Consider the following 24,621-nt stretch of genomic DNA (forward strand, 5'->3'; position numbering starts at 1 on the left):
TCTAGAGTGCTAAGGCTTAAGGAGTACCGGATTACTTGTAAAGGCGCTAAGTAATCAGAATACAAAAATTAGGTAACTGTAATCTGTTAGTTACATAAAATCATCATAATCAGATTACAGTTACATTAAAAAAATGAGATTACTGTCAGAATTACAAGTTTTAATTTCTCATGATTTTACATCCCTGATCATGATTAACAAATCCAAATTGTGCCCATAAATACCAAATGAATTGAACATATGTTTTAAGTTCTTAGGAAAGAACAGTTCAATGAAGAATGCATCTGATTTTGATAAATTATTGTTGAGAACAGTTCAAATGTCTGGGTGAGGGGGACATTCTGGCAAATGTAACAATTTCAACACAGTAATTAGGAATAAGTCATTGAAAAGACACACTAAAAGTTTAAATCTGTTATGATCTATTCTTTAAAACTTGATTTTGTTTTCTTTTTGGAATCAAAACTTTTTTCCCTTTTAAAATCCTCCTTAAACAGAAAAATAAACACAAAAATCACTGTTAGCTGGTGATATTTGACTTTGGATCATGAGCAAGCAGAGGAAAGACACTCTCCAGCATTTAATTATGACAATAATAATGATGACGATGTTAACGTGTGATCAGTCTAAAGTTAATGAATAGTGGAAATTACAATTGCCTATACACACTAACTGCAATATAAGGTAGAATTACACTTTGAAGTGTTTTTGAATCTGAGGCATATCCTGTCAGATTTAGTTAAATGTTAACCAAGACATAACTCAGTGCATCTGTTCTGATTATATTTGCTTTATGAGAAATTTTCTTTTTCTGTAGCAGACAGAACTCACCTGATTTCTTTAAAAATACTGAGTTGTTCTACATTAACAGCTCATTTTCTGTTTTCTTGGTAGGGTGCAGTGTACATGTTTCTTTTCCTTAGATATAATAACAGCTACAACAGTACTCATAATATTACTCAAACATATTCTGTTTTCAATCCAGGCATAATTTAAAGTTTTAGAGATCATACTGATTTTATCTTGACTTTATTTACATATGTGCCCTTGTGGTAATCCAAAAGTAATGAAAAGTAATCTGATTACATTATTTTCATATTGCTGAAATTTGGATTACATTACTGATTACATTTATTGTTAAGTAATCAGTTATCTGTTACGGATTACATTAAAAGTGTAACCCTCCAAACCCTGATAGTGCTTATATAGACCGTAGACATACTCTCATAGTGCAACAGACGGAGATTAGGGGGAGAGCCAGGTTTTGTGTATTCTCTTGGCTTGTGGCCCAAGTTATCGCTGATATTGACATCTCAACCAAACTTCGCCAACAGTTCCACCAGGTCTTCTCTCTCTGCTCTTGCTGCATGGTGCAGTGCCGTCTCATGGAACTTTCTGGCGTTTACCTTTGCACCTTTAAAACAATTATGTATAAATACTTCAATAAAAGTTAAGTGAGATATGGACCAAGGTTTGCTGTTTTAAAAAAAAAAAAGAACATGTCAAGTCCATTGATCTAAAATTGTACCTCATAAATTTAATCTAAATAATATTAAAATGTTAATTAGCAGTCAATTGTAATTGTAAATACAGTGTGTTGCACACATCATCTCACTTCCTCCTCACCTGCAGTGAGTAGCAGCAGGGCACAGTCCAGGTGTGCTTTGGCACAGGCAGCATGTAAAGGGGTACCAAAGTAAATGTCAAAGGCCTCCAGCAGTGCTCCTTTAGCTATCATAAACTTCACACAGTCTGGGTTACCTGCAAAAGATTGGCTCTCCATGACCAACAGGAGAACACACACACATGGATAACACACAACATATACAATCCTCCCTGGCTATCTCAACCTTTATGCAGGCCTCATGGAAGGGTGAAGTCAGGGATGGGTTGACAGACACTCTCTGTGATCCACCAGCAGTTTGACAGTTTCTATGCTGCCAGAAACACAGGCAAAAGTTGTCCACAGTCACAATGTTCACTGATGCTCCTGCTTCTATTAGCTCATTTAACTGCAGAGCTCGACCAAAAGAAGCAGCCTCCTGCACCGGCTGACCGCCCAGTCACCCATCAATGCACGTTATATTCATGATTAATTCATTTTGTTTTACGTGTGAATACACACTCCAGTAAATATAATCTCACCCGTCCGTTACACATTACAGCAATATTACTCAAATACAAGGACAGATGTATATTAGGTGTAATATCAGAAGACAAACAACCAGAGACTATTTAGCAGAGACGGATCACTCCTATTAAAATGAATGAGAGAAATTGGAACGCCCAACCAAGAAGCTCTAGCACACAACGGTCAACGGATGTAGAAAGGAAGTCCCGCCTTACAGGTAAAAGAGCCAATCACCTTTTAGATACAGACATTGCCTGTCAATCATCTCCAAAATGCGAACGCGCTATACAAGCCGGGAAAATTGCGTTTTTTCTTCTTCTCGTAATCTGAGGTAAACAAGCACAATTTATGACACCAGCGTTGTCAGATTTTAGGGCTGATTGGAAATATGTCATTTGATCGTAATCTTGACCATCCGTCTTTGAGATTTCGGTCTTTCCCCATGCAAGTAGATAGGAGCCGCACTTGCATGACTGGAAATAGTCTCCCGGAAGCGTTCCAAAGATGGCCGACAGTGGACTGACTTGCTAGAAAGACTGAAAAAACTCACCTATGTCTTCATAAAATGTTGACCTGGCTGGAATGACCTCCACAAATAATTTTTCTAAAACAGTCCGAGAAAGCAGACTATGTAGATGAGTCGAGTCCATGTGATTTGTTATGATTTGCGACACTAGGGACTGAATATGGCAAATTCCCAATAGCATTCTGGGAGGTGTAGTTCCTCCAAAGTCTAACAGTCAAAGCTCAGAGCTGATACCACAATTTTGAAAATGTAAACTTGTTGAATGGAAAAACAAAACAAAAAAATATTTTTTTAATAAAGATTATTAATACTTATTTTTTTTAATAAAGCTTTTTAATACTCAATACTGATTTAATTCAAATTTTCAATAAAAGATTAACCTGCCGCGTTGTCTCGGTGTATATGTGCAAGGCATGCAATCATAAGTTTATTTTTTTAAACAATGTACATTTTCTCTTATAAGGACTACAGCTGAAACAAAAGGATATCTAAAATGGAATAGCGTTGACGTAATTCCTACACCAAAATAAAACTTGATGCACTTTCATAGAACAGACTTTTATCTAATAAAACTGCACCCTTTTTAATAATGACCATTTCTGATATAAAAAAAAATAAAAAATAAAAAAATAAAAAAATAAAAAAAAAAGTGCATTTTGGCACTTCCTTTTTTGAGCACTATGTACTCTGAAAAACGTCTCCATTTCGACACACTGAAAAGAAAGAAAAACACTGTTTTCCACAAGTTCATATTTTTACTTTGCAGTACATAAATCATTTGAGCCCCATTCGTTCAGCATTTGTTTAAAACATTGGTGACAATTTGCACAGGGCCCCGGTCATGTCAATACTGCCACAGACATTTTGGTCCTTTAACACATCAGAGCCATTGTGGAGTACTCAGCAACTACTGCTTGCTCCCATTTGCTCTGAGGTGAGGGAGGAGAGCTCCTTTAACACACACTAGACAAGCAGATTCCCAGACTTACAGTTAAGCAGCTTTTCCCGTTGACGTGTGATAACTTCCCTGGTTAGTGGCCTTAGAATCACGCATAAACCATCAGAAAGAGATGCAAGGCAAAGCTAAAGGAAAACACCACATAAGCACCCCACCATTCCAACAAATAGCACAATTTACAGCTAACAGAGGGTCAGTTATGTCGAAAGAATGTAGCTTTACATTAGCACTGCAAAACAAATACTGCGTGGTTGGACACCGATTACACAAAAGATTACCTACACTTGTGTGCTTGATTTTTCCCTTCGGTCTGTAAATACAGGAATTGGAGATATATTGTGAAAAAAATATGCTGAACTAGTTGAAGCACCAGTTTTGTAGGAAAATAGAATAATGACTCCATGGATGTTGTTTTTGAAGTAGATAGTTTTTCCTAAAAATTATTTGAGGAAATCGTGTGCTGTTAACCTGCCTAAACTCAACAGATCATTTCACAATTTCGCAAACCTGATCCCTCTCTCTATTTGGGAGGTTACTTTTATGGCCCTCACCAATTAAAAAAATATGCATTTCTTCATTTCATTTGAATACATCTGATCAACTGGCATTTTTGGACTTCACACATCCCATGTCTAAGCAGGTTGAGATAAAGATCACATGATGGTAACTGAATGCAGGGCAATGATAAACAATCAGTGCAAAATGTATCTTGTTTCCTGATTATAAAAAGCAGTCTGGCAGAACCTTCTCCCTTCTCCCCCGAAAATGCTAAATTTGTAACGGTTTACTTGAAATTCCATTATGGGCAAAACATACACTTGGATAGCCAGCTTGCCCACTTTGGTTGGCTTTTTTTTCTTTTTTACGTTAAGATTATGATCATCTGAATATCCAATATTCAAGAGCAGCTGGAGCTAGTTTACTGGTCGGCACCATCTCCAAAGATGTCGTTCTTCTTGCGTTCCATTTCGGCGAAGTCAAATTCTGTGCCTGTCATTCGTTTGTAGATGTCTTTGATGTCATCGCAGGTTGTCTCGAAGTGGGTTGTGGCATCATAGGAACGAGAGATGAAGATCTGAATGAGGACAAAACATTTAATTATTGTATAGTGCCATAAACCAAGCAAGAAATCAAAACTAGCCGTTTCCTTTCTTAATGTCCCTTGTTTAGTGTACCTAATTCATCACTCACATTATTCTTAAAGAGATAGTTCACCCAAAAATTAAAATTTTCTCAACCTCATGATATCCCAGTGACCAATGATATCCAATGACTCTTCACCAGAACACATTTGAAGAAAAAAAAATCTTAGCTCAGTAGGTCCTTAAAATGCAAGTGAATGGAGATTTCTCTTTTGATGCTCCAAAACTCACAGACAGTCAGCATAAACGTTATCCATAGGACACCAGCTGTTGAATATCTTTTAAAGTGATACGATCACTCTGAGCAAAAAAAATATCAATATTTAAGTACTTATTAACTATAAACCAATGTGAGGGTAAGCTTCACGAGAGGGTGGAGTCCAAGCGGTCTCTCGTGTGATGTATTCGTGTTGCCATGATACAGACGTAATCTCACGTTCTCCTCTCGGTTGAGACATCCAGGATAAGCACACAAATGCACCATGGTGATCAAAGAAACAGATAAATACAGATCTAAACCGAAACCACCTCCTCACTTGTAAACAGCACTGCTCTTCCGGCTATGACACACGTGCTTCAGTTCTCGCATGTTTCAAATGCCAATGCGATGACGTCACGCGCATACCGCTGCTCACCGGAAGCATGATTTAGAGTTAAAAAAAATAAGTACTTAAATATGTATCTTTATCGCAACAAAATCGATCGTGTTGCTTTAGAAGACATTCATTTAACAGCTGGTGTCGTATGGATGAGGTTTATGCTGACTGTCTGCCATTTTTGGAGCTTCAAATGAGAAATCTCCATTCACTTGCATTTTAAGGACCTACTGAGCTATTTTTCTTCAAATGTGTTCTGGTGAAGAAAGAAAGCCATACACACCTGAGGGTGAGTAAATAACGAGAGAATTTTCATTTTTGGATGAACTATCCCTTGAAGAATAATGTGAAGTGATGAATTAGGCACGCTATATAAGCCACAACCACTTTTCTGGATCGCTACGTGCTAGATTTGCTTCAGTCATGGGGTTGTGCCTAGAGCACTTACCTGGCTGTCAGCTCCCAAGTCAGTTGGTGCATACTGATCGCTAATGCTCACAAACCTGCAAAAAGATCACACACACAGAGATTGTCTTTATATGATTACATACACATCAGGATTATCATCAGATATCAGCAAGCACAGACAAACAAACATACTTTTGCTCAACTGGTTCCAAAAGGTCCAGGGCTGGTTTGATCTCTTTCTCAGGGTCGTTGGTTTCCACAGTAGTGCTGACGATGGCCACATATTTACCCTGTGCTGCCACATTGTGTGCATAGGAGATCATGCACACATAGATGTCTGAAACAAAACAAGAACATCTTAAATCTTTCATTAAAACTCTACACTGAACATATCAATGAACACAAGTTTCTAAAAACAATGAATAAAGTGACCTAAAAATAAATTGCAGGACTTAATGTTGTATTGCTTGAGTTAACAAATAATGGGGCTTTTCCACTGCACGGTACAGCTCAACTCGACTCTTCTCGCTTTTTGGGGGTTTTCCCACTGTGGATAGTTCCTGGTACCTGATACTTTTTTTAGTACCACCTCAGTCAAGGTTCCAAGTGAGCCGAGCCGATACTAGATGTGACGTCAAAACCCTGCAGATCACTGATTGGTCAGAGAGAATCGTCACTACCAGCATCACTGGATTTGCGACATGGGACGTCAACCCCCTAGTTTTAAAGTTTGCAACAGCGACAGCAATAGCATTTGTTCACACGACTTTCGAATTGTAAAAAGAAATGGCTGTGTGCAAAACCACGCCGTTGTCAATAAATGAGGTGCAGACGGTTCCTCTCGTTAGCGACGTGAAACGAAAAAGTCTTTCAGGAAGTGTCTCAGCTGTTGGCCGCACACGGCTACCACTGGACCTACCAACAGTGTAGGGAAAAGTAAAAAAATGTAAAAGTGACTACAGAACCATCAAGGACCACAACAGCCGAAGTGGTTCAAACAGAAGAAAGTGGAAGTGGTTTGACCAAATGGACGCTATCTTGGCAATAGACCGGCAAGCAATGGGAGGGAAAGTGCCCTGGACTCTGCGTTGTTGGAGTCCACGATGGAGGATGGTAGGTTTTGTTACGTTAACTATTTTCTGCTTGAAATCTTCACTTTATTTAGTTGACCAGCTACTGGAAAACTTGCTTCTAAAACAACTAGGCCAATTTAACTGTTACACTTGAGTAAAATCACCATGCAACAACTGCTTTATGCAGCATGAGTTAGTAGCTAACAGCTAGCGGTCATGTTATTGTTTATGGTCAGTAATGTTTGTGTCATGTTTAAAATGATGTCACGGCAGTAGAGGCGGCGCAACTGATGATCAGCCTATCATCCCACCCACGTTGAGGCAGCACTAAACTGCAGTGGAAAAGCAAGCTCAGAAAAGTAAAGCGAGCAGAGTTGAGTCGAGCCGTAACGTGCACTGGAAAAGTGCCATAAGAGCCAGTAAAGATCAGAGTGCTGTAACTTCCTGTCAAACTAACCATGCTTCCTGTTGACCTGGTTCTGAGGGATGATGATCTGGCAGGAGTTGGCATCACTGATGTTTTTGATGGGGTGACTCATGATACAGATAACCCTGATCACCTGACCCACCTTGTTGACCCGGTCCATGACATAGCTGGGGTCGCAAATCAGCTGCTTACAGCGTGCAATCTGACCACGAAGAATACAAATATGAAATTTTGTTCATTCAGAATATGAGGTATCTGGTTTTGTACATTCACAACTCTCAGCCTACAACAGAAACTCACCTCTCCCTCAGATTTGACGCCCACCACTTTGCCGTTCTCTATGACAATCTCCTCAATGGGTTTGTTCAACATGTAGGTTCCTCCATAAATGGCACTTAATCTACAAGTGACAAAAATAAACCTCTAGTGCCTGCACAAAGTATTGCAACCGAAGCACATCGCACAAATACAGTCACAGGTAACTGTTAAAATTATACTCTACTTTGTATAATGTGTGTGTGTGTGTGTGTGTGTGTGTGTGTGTGTATATATTATATATATATATATACACACACATACATACATATACAGGTGCATCTCAATAAATTAGAATGTCGTGGAAAAGTTCATTTATTTCAGTAATTCAACTCAAATTGTGAAACTCGTGTATTAAATAAATTCAATGCACACAGACTGAAGTAGTTTAAGTCTTTGGTTCTTTTAATTGTGATGATTTTGGCTCACATTTAACAAAAACCCACCAATTCACTATCTCAACAAATTAGAATACATCATAAGACCAATAAAAAAAACATTTTTAGTGAATTGTTGGCCTTCTGGAAAGTATGTTCATTTACTGTATATGTACTCAATATTTAGTAGGGGCTCCTTTTGCTTTAATTACTGCCTCAATTCGGCGTGGCATGGAGGTGATCAGTTTGTGGCACTGCCGAGGTGGTATGGAAGCCCAGGTTTCTTTGACAGTGGCCTTCAGCTCATCTGCATTTTTTGGTCTCTTGTTTCTCATTTTCCTCTTGACAATACCCCATAGATTCTCTATGGGGTTCAGGTCTGGTGAGTTTGCTGGCCAGTCAAGCACACAAACACCATGGTCATTTAACCAACTTTTGGTGCTTTTGGCAGTGTGGGCAGGTGCCAAATCCTGCTGGAAAATGAAATCAGCATCTTTAAAAAGCTGGTCAGCAGAAGGAAGCCTGAAGTGCTCCAAAATTTCTTGATAAACGGGTGCAGTGACTTTGGTTTTCAAAAAACACAATGGACCAACACCAGCAGATGACATTGCACCCCAAATCATCACAGACTGTGGAAACTTAACACTGGACTTCAAGCAACTTGGGCTATGAGCTTCTCCACCCTTCCTCCAGACTCTAGGACCTTGGTTTCCAAATGAAATACAAAACTTGCTCTCAACTGAAAAGAGGACTTTGGACCACTGGGCAACAGTCCAGTTCTTCTTCTCCTTAGCCCAGGTAAGATGCCTCTGACGTTGTCTGTGGTTCAGGAGTGGCTTAACAAGAGGAATACGACAACTGTAGCCAAATTCCTTGACACGTCTGTGTGTGGTGGCTCTTGATGCCTTGACCCCAGCCTCAGTCCATTCCTTGTGAAGTTCACCCAAATTCTTGAATCGATTTTGCTTGACAATCCTCATAAGGCTGCGGTTCTCTCGGTTGGTTGTGCATCTTTTTCTTCCACACTTTTTCCTTCCACTCAACTTTCTGTTAACATGCTTGGATACAGCACTCTGTGAACAGCCAGCTTCTTTGGCAATGAATGTTTGTGGCTTACCCTCCTTGTGAAGGGTGTCAATGATTGTCTTCTGGACAACTGTCAGATCAGCAGTCTTCCCCATGATTGTGTAGCCTAGTGAATCAAACTGAGAGACCATTTTGAAGGCTCAGGAAACCTTTGCAGGTGTTTTGAGTTGATTAGCTGATTGGCATGTCACCATATTCTAATTTTTTGAGATAGTGAATTGGTGGGTTTTTGTTAAATGTGAGCCAAAATCATCACAATTAAAAGAACCAAAGACTTAAACTACTTCAGTCTGTGTGCATTGAATTTATTTAATACACGAGTTTCACAATTTGAGTTGAATTACTGAAATAAATGAACTTTTCCACAACATTCTAATTTATTGAGATGCACCTGTACATATATACACACACACACACACACTGTGCATATCTCACCTGGCGAAGCCTTGGGGCAGCTCTCCCAGGCCATAGAGAGGGTACAGATATGGACTCTTCCCATACCTCGCCAAAGACTCACTGTACAACTTAATCCTGTTTATCGTATCTATGCAGGGCTGATCCAGGTAGCTGCATACATAAAGAGCACAAACAACACACAAACAGGTTTAACTTCACCAAATAAACACTTTGTTTTACAGCATTCAACGTTCTCTTCCTTCACAAAGTAGGAATCAACATCGTTTTAAGTGCACTTCTGAAGCAAAGGTTTGACTCACTCATCTGTGCGGTAGAGTGCGAGAGCGTGGCCGGTAAAATCGACCACGTCCTGCCCGAGATCAAACTTCTTGTACACATCCCGCATGGAGGTCTTTTTAGGGTCTACTCCCTCCAAGGTCTTTGGGTCGTTTTCATCAAAGTTGGCAACAAACACGAGGAACTTCCGGAACCGTCTCTTCTCAAAAAGTCCCATGAGGCCTGAGAGACAATTAACACACCTTAGAAGATACCAAATGTTCCCCATGGCTACACAAGCATACACTTTGTTTGGGTGTACCTAACTGTAAATAGTTTACATCTGCTTTAGTAACGTACCATGCAAGCATCTCAAACTTTGAAAGAGGAACCACAAAAAAGTTTTACACACCACACTATTTTCATTATAGTATAAAATGAATCAAAAGAGAAGTGCTGTGAGATGTACAGCACTTTACTATAATTCCTCTAGCTCTCATACTAACAGTCTTGTCATCTGTTCAGACCATAAAACACACTATTCAAATTCGTGGTTATATGGTATGGGATATTTGAAAAATAACTAATCGCTTCATTACATCAGATCTATGAGACAGTTTTGTTTGATGTACTTAGTAGCAAGTCTTGTTTGATGTACTTAGTAGCAGGTTAACTGGATATCCACAAACAGAACTTTATATTCTGTGAGTTACACATGTGAAATAATCAGTACTTTTTCCATTTATATGCACAGTAGAGCTGCACGATTCTAGATAAATTGAGAATCAATTTTTTTTTTGCTTAAAATAAAGATTCAGATTCTCTCACGATTCTGAAGAAAAAAAAAATACTTCTGTGATTTACACATTACAAAATGTTTTCTGCTTCAATCTATGCAAAAATGCAATAAAGTTATAAATCAAATATATAAATTTAAAATGTCCTAAGTCCACAAGAAGGTGCAACAAACAAATTACAAACTAAACAGCACCTTGTTATTATTGCACAATAAATAAATTATAATTGTTAAAGTGCATAAAAGATAAATGAAAGGATTTAGCCTGTTTCTTACATACTAATTAAAAAAGAAAAACAAGTGGAAAAAAGCTTCATTAACAGTTTTATGCCAACTTAGTTTTGCACTGGTAGGCAAATATGCAATAAAACACTTATTTTACTAATTTAAAAAAATATATATATATATTAACTATATAAAACATATAGTTATTAAACATATAAAATGAAATAAAAACAATAAAAAATGTTTTTGTTTTCAAAGTGGACCAGACTTGGTCAAAAATCTGGCTTTGTGAGGCTAACTTGGCTTTGACTTCTTGAAGGACAAGTAGTCTGTTCCTGAACCAATTAAAAAGGTTGTTTTATGTCATGTGTAATTGTCTGTAGCAAAATACTGCCAGTTGCTGTAGTTGCTACCAACAAAAACACAATTGAAGTTAATAACAAATAGATGGAATTACATTTCTCAAGTTTGAGCAGGAACGGAGTCATAACCATGTAAATGTCACTTACTGGATGCCAGCGCTTCAGTCTCAGTGGAGGGCACTTTGTAGATGCTGCCCTTTTTGTAGACGAAACTGCCCTCGATCACTTTGAAGTCCAGGTAACGTGTCACCTGTGTGATCAGCAGCATACGGACCAGCTGGCCTACATGTGCAAAAAGGAGATGGATCTATCATTGGAGGCTTCAAAAATGATCAAAAAGAAATGCATACATGTAGCCCCTGCATTTCCGCTTCAATATAATAGTTCCATCAATCTATGATTCGCCAATTTATTTTGATGCGTTTTAAACTAGAGGAAGCTGCTTAGCAACAGGATAAGCAAGACTGAGGAATCCAGCCGCTGCAGAGCGGTCCAGAACGTGCTGGGAATTTGGCAGAGATTATAAATTCCATGCAGTGATGACTGAAGTGTTAATGTTCAGAGTTGGATGTTGTTGTTTCTTACCATTGGCCATTAAAAATTTGGGAATGAGGTCCACGTTCCAGTCGCGACCCTTTCCCATTGATTCAGGAGGGCTGCCAGGAAGGCTGAAGCGCTTGTACAGCTGCAAACAGACCGTGAAAGGGTGTTAGCGTTGGAAAGTCTTAGGCTCAGAGTCTTTCACCTGCACAAACTTCAATAATACAATAGCTCTACAATGCTACATTTAAAGGAACAGTTTGGACAAAATTAAAGATCTGTCAAACCTGTTTGACAAAAGATGTTAGGCAGAATGTTAGCCTCAGTCACCATTCACTTTGACTGCATGGGAAAAAAAAGATGCAAGTGAATGGTGGCCAAGATTAACATTCTGCCTAACATTGTGTTCCTTAGAAGAAAGTAAGTCATAGAGGGCCCAATGTAATCGGTTTCATTTTTTCCAAATTCTGTTTTCCATTTTATTATTTCTGAATTCTGTATTTAAAGTTAAATGAAAACAGAATAATTACTTTTCAACATACCACTACATTATTTTTTATCACATGAAGTGCTTCTATACATATGCTCACAGCACAATCCAAAACTCATTGTTTTTTTTTTGTGCTGCATAGCATAGTATCAAAGTATTAATGAAAACTTTTCAGTACAAAAGCGCTCTTGCTTGCAAGATATTGATTAAACACTGTAATTATTATTAATATATTTTCATTATTATTAGTATCACTGTTATTAATACAATTAGTTTTTTTTTATTTTCTCCCCAATTTGGAATGCCCAATTCCCAATGTGCTCTAAGTCCTTGTGGTGGCGTATTGACTCGCCTCAATCCGGGTGGCGGAGGACAAATCTCAGTTGCCTCCACATTTGAGACTGTCAATCCGCGCATCTTATCACGTGGCTTGTTGAGCGCTTTACCGCAGAGACCTAGCACGTGTGGAGGCTTCACGCTATTCTCCGCTGCATCCACGCACAACTCACCATGCGCCCCACCGAGAGTGAGAACCACATTGTAGTGACCACGAGGTTACCCCATGTGACTCTACCCTCCCTAGCAACCAGGCCAATTGGTTGCTTAGGAAGCCTGACTGGAGTCACTCAGCACGCCCTGGATTCAAACTTGTGTTGTAGTCAGGGTCTTTACTTGCCGAGTTACCCAGGCCCCTCTATTATTATTTTTAACTATCACTACATTGAATATTACATTTCATCATACAGTAGTAATATATCTGTCGCATCTTTTCAATCACACATCTAGTTATATTGAGTTATTATTTTGGTGGAAAACCAAATGAACCCATAAGTTTGTACGTTTGACAAAAGCTTCTTACTTCCGAGTAAGCAGTTCGCTATATGACCTAAAGTGCTTGTTAAAACAAGTTTGTAGTACCACCTATTTTCAGCAGGGGGCTGTAAGCGAAACTACAGCTGTATAAGCAACGCGCAGCTGTACAGAGAACAAACCACACTCAGGCTTGCTTGACACTAGCGACAGCACAAGATGAGGTCATGTACATGTTTTCAAACAGCTTGACGAGCGAAATTCCAAAGTCAGGGATCTCGAAACGTGTTTTTTAAACCGTCCAAACTTAACTTGGGTTTATGTCGCAATGCAAACAAAGTGAGATGCTCTAAAAGCATTCATCTAAAATGTGTTTGTTGATGCGTCCTTAGAAAATAAATATATCTCTGACAGATTGATGAATTCAATTGCAAAATGGATTGCTGTGGACTGCATGTCAATGATAGGCTTATGTTCAGTGATATGGAAATAAATATATTGCCTTCTAAAGCCACCTGTTAATCAAATTAATTACTTCATGTAATTAATTTGATAAAATTTTAATCGATTGACAGCCCTAATAAATATAATCTTCATATGCTGGGTGCTTCAGTGAATAAGTGCTCTGCTCTCTGTCATGTATTACGCACAGCACTCTTGATGTTAATGATACATGTTTTTGTATAAACAGGCTTTACACATTCCTTTTGAAGCAAGCAGCACATGCAGACCATATATTTAAATAAATTGCTGCCTTTTGTGGTTTAATCATCACACTAGAACATTTCATGATTTTAATTTGAACATTCATACATTAATTTTATCCCAAAGATGTAAAATTCCATGACATTCCACATTTTATAGTTAATTCCGTTTTTATGATTGAATTTAGCAAATTCATCCGTGTTTTCTGGAAAAACATGACAGTGAATAAAACCACAGAACCTCTGCAAAGATTTAGATAATGGTGTGAGGTCAGAGGTCAAACAGAGACATACATCCTCCAGAGGGGTGATGGAGGCGCTCTCCCCTCCATAGTATGAGTTCCTATCCATGTGTAACACCTTCTTCCCCTTCACGGACATGATCCCAGACAGGATGCATTCCTAGGAAACAAAGCACACCATACATAAGCCACATGCAGCAGGACTTCTGACAAACCCATAAAAAAATTTTAAAAAGTAAAAAATGCTTTGCAGCGTCATGTATTGAATGCCAGTTTTTCATTTGTTTTGAAGTGGGATGCATCAATGAAGTAAATACATGTCCACAACTTGGTTGTGTGCATATTTTTTTAAAACACTGCTTGTATCATTTCATTTTCTGGAACCAATCCAAGCAGGCTGACAGCTTGTAGACATACCTTTAAAACAAGCCTTTTTTCAAATTCATTCCAGATTCAGACATCCCATTTCAGGGATGGAATTCGGAAGGTTTCACAACACAAACTCAGCAAAAAAAAAAAAAGAAACGTCATGTCACTTTCAACTGCTTTTATTTTCAGCAATCTTAGCATGTGTAAATATTTGTATGAACATAAAAAGATTCAACAACTAAGACATAAACTGAACAAGTTTCACAGACATGTGACTAACAGAAATGGAATAATGTGTCCCTGAACAAAGTGGGGGGGTCAAAATCAAAAGTAACAGTCAGTATCTGGTGTGGCCACCAGCTGCATTAAGTACTGCAGTGCATCTCCTCCTCATGGACTGCACCAGATTTGCCAGTTCTTGCTGGGAGATGTTACCCCACTCTTCCACCAAGGCACTTGCAAGTTCCCGGACATTTCTGGGGGGAATGGCCATACCCTTCACCCTCCGATCCAACAGGTCCCAGACATGCTCAATGGGATTGAGATCCGGGCTCTTCGCTGGTCATGGCAGAACACTGACATTCCTGTTTTGCAGGAAATCATGCACAGAACGAGCAGTATGGCTGGTGGCATTGTCATGCTGGAAGGTCATGTCAGGATGAGCCTGCAGGAAGGGTACCACATGAGGGAGGAGGATGTCTTCCCTGTAACGCACAACATTGAGGTTGCCTGCAATGACAACAAGCTCAGTCCGATGATGCTGTGACACACTTCCCCAGACCATGACGGACCCTCCACCTCCAAATCGATCCCGCTCCAGAGTATAGGCCTCGGTGTAACGCTCATTCCTTCGACGACAAACGCGAGTCCGACCATCACCCCTGGCGAGACAAAACAGCGGCTCGTCAGTGAAGAGTATTTTTTGCCAGTCCTGGTCCAGCAAAGGTGGGTTTGTGCCCATAGGCGACATTGTTGCTGGTGATGTCTGGTAAGAACCTGCCTTACAACAGGTCTACAAGCCCTCAGTCCAGCCTCTCTCAGCCTATTGCGGACAGTCTGAGCACTGATGGAGGGATTGTGCATTCCTGGTGTAACTCGGGCAGTTGTTGTTGCCATCCTGTACCTGTCCCGCAGGTGTGATATTCTGATGTACCAATCCTGTGCAGGTGTTGTTACACGTGGTCTGCCACTGCGAGGACGATCAGCTGTCCTTCCTGTCTCCCTGTAGCGCTGTCTTAGGCATCTCACAGTACAGACACTGCAATTTATTGCCCTGGCCACATCTGCAGTCCTCATGCCTCCAGGCAGCATGCCTAAAGCATGTTCACGCAGATGAGCAGGGACCCTGGGCATCTTTCTTTTGGTGTTTTTCAGAGTCAGTAGAAAGGTCTCTTTAGTTTTATAACTGTGACCTTAATTGCCTACCGTCTGTAAGCTGTTAGTGTCTTAACGACCGTTCCACAGGTGCATGTTCATTAATTGTTTATGGTTCATTGAACAAGCATGGAAAACATTGTTTAAACCCTTTACAATAAAGATCTGTAAAAGTTATTTGGATTTTTACAAAATTATCTTTAAAATACAGCGTCTTCAAAAGTTTTTTTACAACATTATTCATGGGATTATAAAATAAAGGTCTACATTTAGAGCAATGCTGAACCATTCTTTTCTCACACGTAGCACAAGCAGCAAACCTAAAGATCATGTGATGGAGTGGACTTTACACACAACGCAGGCCACTGAACAACACAATCCACGAAAACTACTCTCAAAGTGATTAGCAACAGAAACTCATTAGCCTGTATGCAACAACATAATGTTCTTCATTATGTGCCCACAAATCAAATCACTGCACAAATTCATTTGAATTATGCAAGATTATGCAACAAAACCCATCCAAAGTGGACGCAAGCCAGAGCCTTAGCATTACAAATATGCAAGTAGAATGTCTAAATAAGGAGAATGGCTGCTTTGAATGACAGTGATAAGGAGCTGCTGGCAAGGAGCAATGCTGGTATTTGGAATTAATTTAAATGATAGCAGCAGGACTGGGTTACACATGATAAGATCTACCTCTCACCCAGTCTATTTAACACTAGGCTGTTGGATATGCAGCACTGTACTACTACTACTACTGGAAATAGAAATTGCGTATGTTTTTGCTAATTCACCCCTCCGTCTATGACTGACTTTATGGATAATGTCCAAACCACACCTAGTCCAAACTCTCACAACCAAATAGAGAAACCACCTCATCTCTGGATCAATGTACGCCAAGGTGTTTGAATAGACTTTTCAGCTTTTTTTGGACCTCTGAGGATTAAAAACTGCTATTTTACACTTAAAAAGCCAATTTCTCATCCTAGCACTTTGGACAAAAATCAATGTCCTCACCTTAAATGTTCATGACTCAACCCAACAATCAAAAAAAAGTTCTCAGCTGAAATAGGGGGACTGCCCAAAAATATGCCCAATATAGGGTTCATGGATTACAGGACTCCAGACTAAAATTGGAGAGCGGTAGCACCGGTGCCACCAAGTTGGGGATGGGCGTTTCCTAAACAGATGTGACGCGATACCACGATATTCATACACTAAAATGATTATAAATGATAATAAAAGCAAATGTTACAACAGTCAGATGAAACAGTCTGTTTACTGAATGTACCTCATTTTCTCACTGAAGCTGCGTATGGACATACACTTTCTACGGCAAATCTCAAGGGGACAGTACACGTTAACACACATATACACAAGGCAAAGTTACTTTATGAATCACACCAAATTCAGTCTATTACCATTTTTTTATGTTTACCCACTTATGCAGTACTCTGTTGTTATTTCGTGGATCTCCATGTGACAGGGAAGTGGAGAGAAAGTCAAAATGAGCCGCCAGTGTTTATAGAGCTCCGGTAGAAGAGAACGAGACCTTAATCACAACATTACGAATGTCTGTGACATCCTCGGCAAAAATAAAGTTGTTCTGAACCGGCTAGTGTCACCCTAGCTTTAATATACCGTTATGAGAAGGATCGCGTGTCGCAGCGTCTCATCGCGTCTGGTTAGGACATGGTGTGACAGTGGGAATTAGTTTTCTTTCACAGTTTATTTTCATCAGGATGTGGTATTTGAAATAAGATCATAGTAACCAAAGGTAAAAGTAAAACAATGATAACATGGACAGTAACAAATTATGCCATTTTCATAAGAAAAACACATCCCAAAGATATATTGGTTTAAGTTCAAGGTAAATATTTTTTAATATCTGTGATGATTGAAAGCCTTAGATACAATTTCTGTCTGTTCATGGAACAGATTTCTCCTTTATTACTTTTCAATGCTATTTAGAATGTTGGGGCAATTTAATACATTTTAAAATCTCCTTTTCTCCCCAGTTTTGGAACGCCCAATTCCCACTACTTACTAGGTCCTTGTGGTGGCACGGTTACTCACTTCAATCCGGGTGGCGGAGGACAAGTCTCAGTTGCCTCCGCTTCTGAGACCATCAATCCGTGCATCTTATCACGTGGCTTGCTGTGCATGACACTGCGGAGACTCACAGCATGTGGAGACTAATGCTACTCTCCGCGATTTACGCACAACTCGCCACGTGCTCCAATGAGAGCGAGAACCCCTAATCGCGACCACGAGGAGGTTACCCCATGTGAATCTACCCTTCCTAGCAACCGGGCCAATTTGGTTGTTTAGGAGACCTGGCCGGAGTCACTCAGCACACCCTGGATTCGAACTCGCGACTCCAGGGGTGGTGGTCAGCGTCAATACTCGCCGAGCTAACCAGGCCCCTTTCATAGAGGTTTTAAACAAATAATCAATGCTGAATCTGTGACTGTTAATGATTATCTGCACAGCTGAGCACTTGAAACCGGTCAGTGTGTAAATGCACATAGCCGTGCTGACTGATCCGGGTAGAGCTGTTTCCTTTCGCGTTTTGAACGTTTGCTGTTTCTCATGCGCAACAAAAAAGACAGCACACAATCAGAGAGTCAGGCAACTTTGTAGTCGCACCAGTGCGACCTCTTGCAAAGTTTAATCGCACTGAATTAACCATTTAGTTGCAGTCTGGAGCCCTGGATTACTAAAGGAAACATTTTTAAATGACTGTGTCCTAAATTCAGAGAGACTCTTTAGCAGCAATAAGGGTTAAACATTAACATTCACTGTCAAATGTATGGTACTGCCAAACAGGCCACAAAAGACTCTTTGCTTACTAAAGAGTCAGGCTTCAGTCACATGAAAGGCCAAAGCAAAGCTTATGACATTTATATTCCTCTTTCATAGCTTTGAACACCTGCTGGGATCCAGAGCTTTGGCTATGACAGTCAGGGTGTGTTTACCATCTTGACAGAAATCATCAGGCTCTGTCACTCTGCAAAGCTGCTCGTCACTTCTCCCTCTCTTTTTCAGATCTTTGCTCTGCATTTTTGTCTGTCGTCTTTGCCAGTCAATTCACCACAGAAAATTAATCACATTATGTGGAGGAATAGAGGCGTCTACACAATACGATACCCTGCACTGACGAAAGAGAACTACAAAACAAAGAGTTACAAGTGTTTCTCATTTTACTGTAAAGCTGCAATTACAGGCTAACATGACATGTTAAATGTTGTCCTCATTGACAGTGCTTCAATACTTTGGCATGTCATTAAAATTCTCAGCAACCCATAGAGAAATATAGTTCACCCAAAAATGAAAATTCAGTCATCATTTATTTATGTTGTTCTGTGTAACACAGGAGGAGATATTATGTAGAATGACAGCCTAAAGGCAGTTTCACACCAGACAAGAAGCACCACGACGCAATTTCTCTGTATGTAGACTTAAAGAGGTTTTGTTCAATCTGTCAAACCACAAAAATACATACTTGTAAATGAAAATATATTGTGACATTGTGTAGGCTACATGAATGATACAAATATGCAATATCTCATCCAGTGATGGCAAGAGTAAATTATCTATGGCCTTTGACAATGATTTGGGTCGTAGCTGGGCACCGCCGACAGATGGCGAGTGGTGGCAGTGGTTTGCATACCTTCACAGAAAATACTTGTTTAGAATTTCAGAACACGCCATGTCGTCCGCCAGACACGTCGGGTGTGCGACTCACTTAAAGGGATGGTCACACTAGGCTTTGAGCAAGCAATTTTTTTTCCCGGACAACTGCTATAAGTAAATATTACATCACAAATAATATTATATCTAAACTGTTAAAACATTTTAATCAAACTAATTACATGACGTGTCGATTAATTAATCAGAATAATCACAATTAATTGCATACATCATTATTTGCTGAGAAAGGCCCCCAAATAAAGATATTCATATAAATAATGCATAATAATTCAAATATTTATAATATGTAGGCCAATAATAAATAATATGGATTGAACTTAAGTTTGAAATAAATTGCATTATTGTGGCAGAAGAATAAATTGATTAGACAATGCAAAAATTGTTAAAACATTATGTTTCGTGTTATATTACCCTGGAATTAGTTTTAAAAAAACAAATTACCACAGCTGCGAGGGAGTTTCTATTACAGTTGCTGAGAGAGTGACAGTAAATCTGGCATCTTCTCCCATTTTACAGTCTTAATCCACCGCTCTCTATTTTTTCCCTCTTCTGGAAAGTCATTCAAACGTAATAATGGATTTTTTATTTTGGTCTTGGAGCAAATATAATAATTATTAATAAAATAATATTTGCTGTGATCTCCCATTCACTGCTGTCGAAGTTACCCTGCAATCATTTACTTCTGCGTTTCAAAACAGAGAGTGTGAAAAGGTCTATAACACTGTACGTTTGAATATCTTCAACGAAAATGAATGATAGTGTCATTTATACAGCAATGGTGCTGATTAATAACAGCTGCGCTACATGAACGCATGTCACAGAGATGTATGGAAGCGAACATTTGTAGTTAAAAAGTATACAAGTATTGCTTTGTTGTTTTATTTGTCGACTGGAGTCGTGTGGATTATTTTGATGCACCCTAAAATATGCATTTTGGATCGTCAAAAAATGGAGTACATTCACTTGCATTGTTTAAAGGAGGAGGCCTGAAATGAAATCCTAAAAATCTTAAATTCTGTTTTGATGAAGAATGAAACTCAGATACATCTTGGATGGCCTGAGGGTGAGTAAATTATCAGCAAATTTTCATTTTTGGGTGAACTATTCCTTTAACGTGTCGCGGGTGATTGAGTCATAAGTGTCCCAATGTTCAGTGGATCAGAATCATTACCAGTGCCCGAATTCGTGTTCACAATATACTGATCCACGACATAGCGAGCTAGGGAGCTGATTGAGACACAGGGTGTTTTCTTCGGCAGTGTGGACCGGGCCGGGGGTGTGGGGAGCTGTGTCTCTCTCCATGTTGCAGGAGAACTTGTGAGCGAGTGGAGCCGGGTTTGTGCGCAGACGCAGAGGGAGAGTGGGAGCGGGGTTTCGCGGAGAGTGTGAGAGAGGAGAGATGCAAACACTGGCACAGCTTTACGGAAGAAACGGGTTATGTAACGCAACATCAAACTATATCTATATAAAAGGTATTCTCACATCCTATATCTTGTTTGAAAATATATTGATATATCCAGGGTTGGGGAGTAATGTATTTAAAATAAAAAATATAAGTAACTGTATTCCACTACAGTTACAATTTAAATAATTGGTAATTAGAATACAGTTACATTCAAAAAGTATTTTGATTACTGAAGAGATTACTTTGCATTTTATTGTCATTTGTTTCATTTAATATTTGGTCCATTCAGATGGAAAACATTTATACATATAAATGATGTGATCCAAAGTGCATTTGAACAGCGGTGAAACACTTTCTTATGATGTGTTACATTCATACGAGCAGACAGAGAAGTAAGTTTGAAGTAAGTTTGGAGCAGAAGAAATAGAAATAAACCTTGTGTAAATTGTCAGCTTTACACTAAGCTAAAATGCTATTTATAGCCATTTTACATGCACGATCATATTTTTTTATCAAGAAAATTCACGTTGGATAATAATACTTTTTTTCTAGTACGACCTTTAATATTAGGGCAAAAATCATATTCTTGATAAAAAAAAAAAAGATTGTTTTCCTGTAAAAATATCTAAAAATCCTTAAAACAAGATCAATTTCATTTATCTTGCTTTAGAAACAACACTGCATAAGATATTTAGGTTTTTCAGAGAATGTATTTTTAACATGTGTATTTTGTCTTACTGTACTGGCAGAGTTTTTATAGTCAAAACAAGTGAAAAAAATCTACCAGTGCTGAAGAAGTAATCCAAAGTATTTAAAATACGTTACTGACCTTGAGTAATCTAACGAAACACATTACAAATTACATTTTACAGCATGTATTCTGTAATCTGTAATGGAATACATTTCAAAAGTAACCTTTCCAACCCTGGATATATTTTAAAAGTCAATATACCACCCAGCCCTATCCCGTACTTTATTACAGAATTGATATACGTGTTAGGGGGCATGATTAATTGAGTTAATTTTTTTAACACACTATTTTTTATATAATTAATCGCACTAAATTAACACATTAAATCAACAGCCCTAGTCAAAATAGACTGTCAACTCACTTTCCTGCAAAAATAAAACACACAGCTTTTAAATATGTATTCTTTGTATTGAGCCTAGAGGTCAGTGTGTGACATGTTGATTCTTCTACACGGGTCCTCTCGTCGTACGGATTCGCAGTTCAGAGTTCACCAAACTTGAACTTTCCATATGCAGTGTAGTACGAAATTTCTTTGCATGAGGCTGCGTTTCTGGTCTCCCACATTTGGATGCATTTAAAATGGGAGTGAATGGAGGGCGAAGTGTAGTGTGACCACCCCTTTAGTCAACATTCACTTTGATTATATGACAAAAAGATGCAATGCAAGTAAATGGTGACTGAGGCTGTCATTCTGCCTAAGCTCCTTCTGTGTTCCACACAAGAAAGTAATTCACATTAGTTTAAAACAACATGAGGGTGCACAAATGATGACAATATTTTAATTTCTAGGTGAACTGTCCCTTTAAGTTTACATGCATCTTATATTCTCCCAAAAATTACTATTTGTATTGAATGATGCTGGTATACAATTTTCTGTTATTACAGAATATGTATAAATGCTACTATTGCTTTACTAGGGCATTTGAAACATTTGCTCAATTAAAACTCAGTGCAGTTTAAGCATCAATGCTTTAACATCCAGCCACCAAACTGGCTCACTCAGGCTGAAGGGATTATGCAATAAGCCATGTAATACCAGAGCTGTACTACACTCAGAAGGCCATGGCCTCGGGAACTGCGAGGAATTCCTCATAAAACAGCAGAGACGGGGGCACTGTTGCTCATTTACCGCTCACATGCCAGCCACATAACATTATACAATTCTTGTATGATTTACAGAACTGAATGCAAGACGTCAGAGTCTCGGTTCCTCTGTGGGGCAGACTAACGCCTTTCTGGTGCTCTACTGATAGCCCAAAGCACCTTTGCACAAAATGTCTCCTGTCAGCTTCCCAGACTTCCTGTTTCATGTTTTAAGTGAACCACTTCACAAAGGTTCCTTTTTTAACACATTAAACCATTCCAAACCCATACTAAAAGTCAAATGTGCAAACTCAATATCCAAAATCAATGTGCTTCACAAAACAGCAGTTTTAGAGCACTTGCAGGATTAGTATGGATCACTGCTGACAACCAATACAGATGATGAGACTACAAATTCATGCATTCCATGCATGTCTATGGGGCTGTGGGTACCTTTGCATTTAAGGCAGAGTTCAAAAGGAGAAATAATTGAAACTGTGTACTTGACCCTGGCCCTGTTTTATGACTGTAATTAGGAAGCTGGCTCAGGTACAGTCCCACAAAACAAATGACTTGGGCTGCAAAGCACAGTTGCAGGACTTTAATTCTCATCATGAGTTTTTTAGTCATGCTTGATACATAATCTCCAGGTAAATATTTACATCCCACAGCCTAGTCTACATAAATGCATACTATGGACAATGCTATTTCAAGGCAAGAACCCAGGGGATGTAGGACGTTTTAGCATGCATGCAGCATGTCATCGGCGTTATAAGCATAAAACAACTTCCTAATTGTTAGTTGATGATCTTAAACGATTTTCCAACGTGATCAAATAAATATCCTTTTACTTTTAATGTAAGGTAATGGACTAAATGGGGATATTCTGTTTGGTTTGAGGGTGTGGTTGTTTACTGCCCTACATTGGCAGAATTACTCATGTCAAAGTTGGGCATTGCATTTCTAAGGAAAAAAAGAAGAAGAAGAAATGACTCCCTCCACTACCCTTAAAATAATTATGAAGTCAACGTCTTGTGCAATTGTCCACCTTAGCACTGAGGAAAGCTTTCCACGATCATGCACAGAACTTACTGAGCACATCATGTATATCAATATTGCACGGTCACACTATTCTAATGTCTAAAATAAGTACTGGCCAGCCTCAGAAACAGAACCCAGACTGTCTAGAGTCGGCACTGTCAAAAGATGAAAGCCTCATTACAAGCGTGCTTCTGATCTACAAAAAAAAAAATTAAAAAAAAAATAAATAAATATTACAAAACTCGGTCTCGAAACAAGAGCACTAATGAGGCGTTACCAACTTGACAAAATAACACACACGCGTTAGGAAAAGTTCATGCGCGTTCACAAAATACAATTTTGTATATGAGGCCTGTGTTAGTCAGAGCGCCGATAGGAACACTAATGCTAAAGCTAGCATATCCCATTCAGTTAGACTGGCTGCTTATTAGCATGATGCTACAATTAGCATGTTAGTAATTAGCCTGCTAAAGTGAGCGGTCCATTCACAGCAAGACAGAAACAGCCTTTGACTGTGCATTTTCTGCAGTTATAAAAAATTCAACAGTGCATATCTGGATTTGAAAATGTGTTATTCATAAACTAGATACCGTTAGTCCAGTTCCCAGAACGATAACGTCGTATTCTTCATTCATTTTTCCTCGTCTTCAATCCCCTTTACCTGTACGTCGGTCAGAAGAAGATGGAGAACTTGCAAAGCTGGAAATGTAAGAAGAGCGCATTCACGTCATCCCTGTGGGCTTGGCAGCAGTGGGTGGGGCTTAGACGGTTGTCTGGTTCTGAGAAGCGATTGGCAGGCTGTGCTGTCAATCACCTAGATCAACGAAGGGGAAATGCTACTCCCCCTGCTCACCAGTGCTGCTCAACTGCTTGACCAGTTACAGTAAACACTGTTGGTTTGTCGGCCGTTAGAAGTGGACTAAAGTTTTGCCGTACATTGTTAGGTACATATTTCATCATGTTCTAGGGATAAACAACATGCCTATCTAAGATAAACATGT

At 39.1% G+C, this 24,621-nt stretch overlaps 1 protein-coding gene across 3 annotated transcripts; it reads right to left on the reverse strand.

Moving 5' to 3' along the window:
- Positions 1-1,012: 1,012 nt before the first annotated feature.
- Positions 1,013-24,347, reverse strand: LOC127437058 (rab GDP dissociation inhibitor beta-like). Of its 3 annotated transcripts, XM_051691708.1 has the most exons (14): positions 24,211-24,347; positions 13,933-14,040; positions 11,680-11,779; positions 11,242-11,376; positions 9,756-9,954; positions 9,475-9,606; positions 7,562-7,661; positions 7,292-7,463; positions 5,954-6,098; positions 5,802-5,856; positions 2,682-4,690; positions 1,851-1,937; positions 1,627-1,761; positions 1,013-1,414 (listed from the first exon to the last, which is right to left on the reverse strand). In XM_051691708.1, exons 1-11 carry the CDS (start codon positions 24,253-24,255, stop codon positions 4,535-4,537), a joined length of 1,347 nt encoding a protein of 448 aa, XP_051547668.1. In that variant the 5' UTR covers positions 24,256-24,347; the 3' UTR covers positions 1,013-1,414; positions 1,627-1,761; positions 1,851-1,937; positions 2,682-4,534. The 3 variants fall into 3 exon arrangements, with proteins under 3 accessions (XP_051547668.1, XP_051547667.1, XP_051547666.1); XM_051691707.1 differs by lacking the exon at positions 1,851-1,937; XM_051691706.1 differs by having other exon boundaries at positions 1,627-1,937.
- Between the last annotated feature and the right edge of the window lie 274 nt (positions 24,348-24,621).

This window comes from Myxocyprinus asiaticus, chromosome 47 (assembly GCF_019703515.2).
Source record: "Myxocyprinus asiaticus isolate MX2 ecotype Aquarium Trade chromosome 47, UBuf_Myxa_2, whole genome shotgun sequence".
NCBI lineage: Eukaryota > Metazoa > Chordata > Actinopteri > Cypriniformes > Catostomidae > Myxocyprinus > Myxocyprinus asiaticus.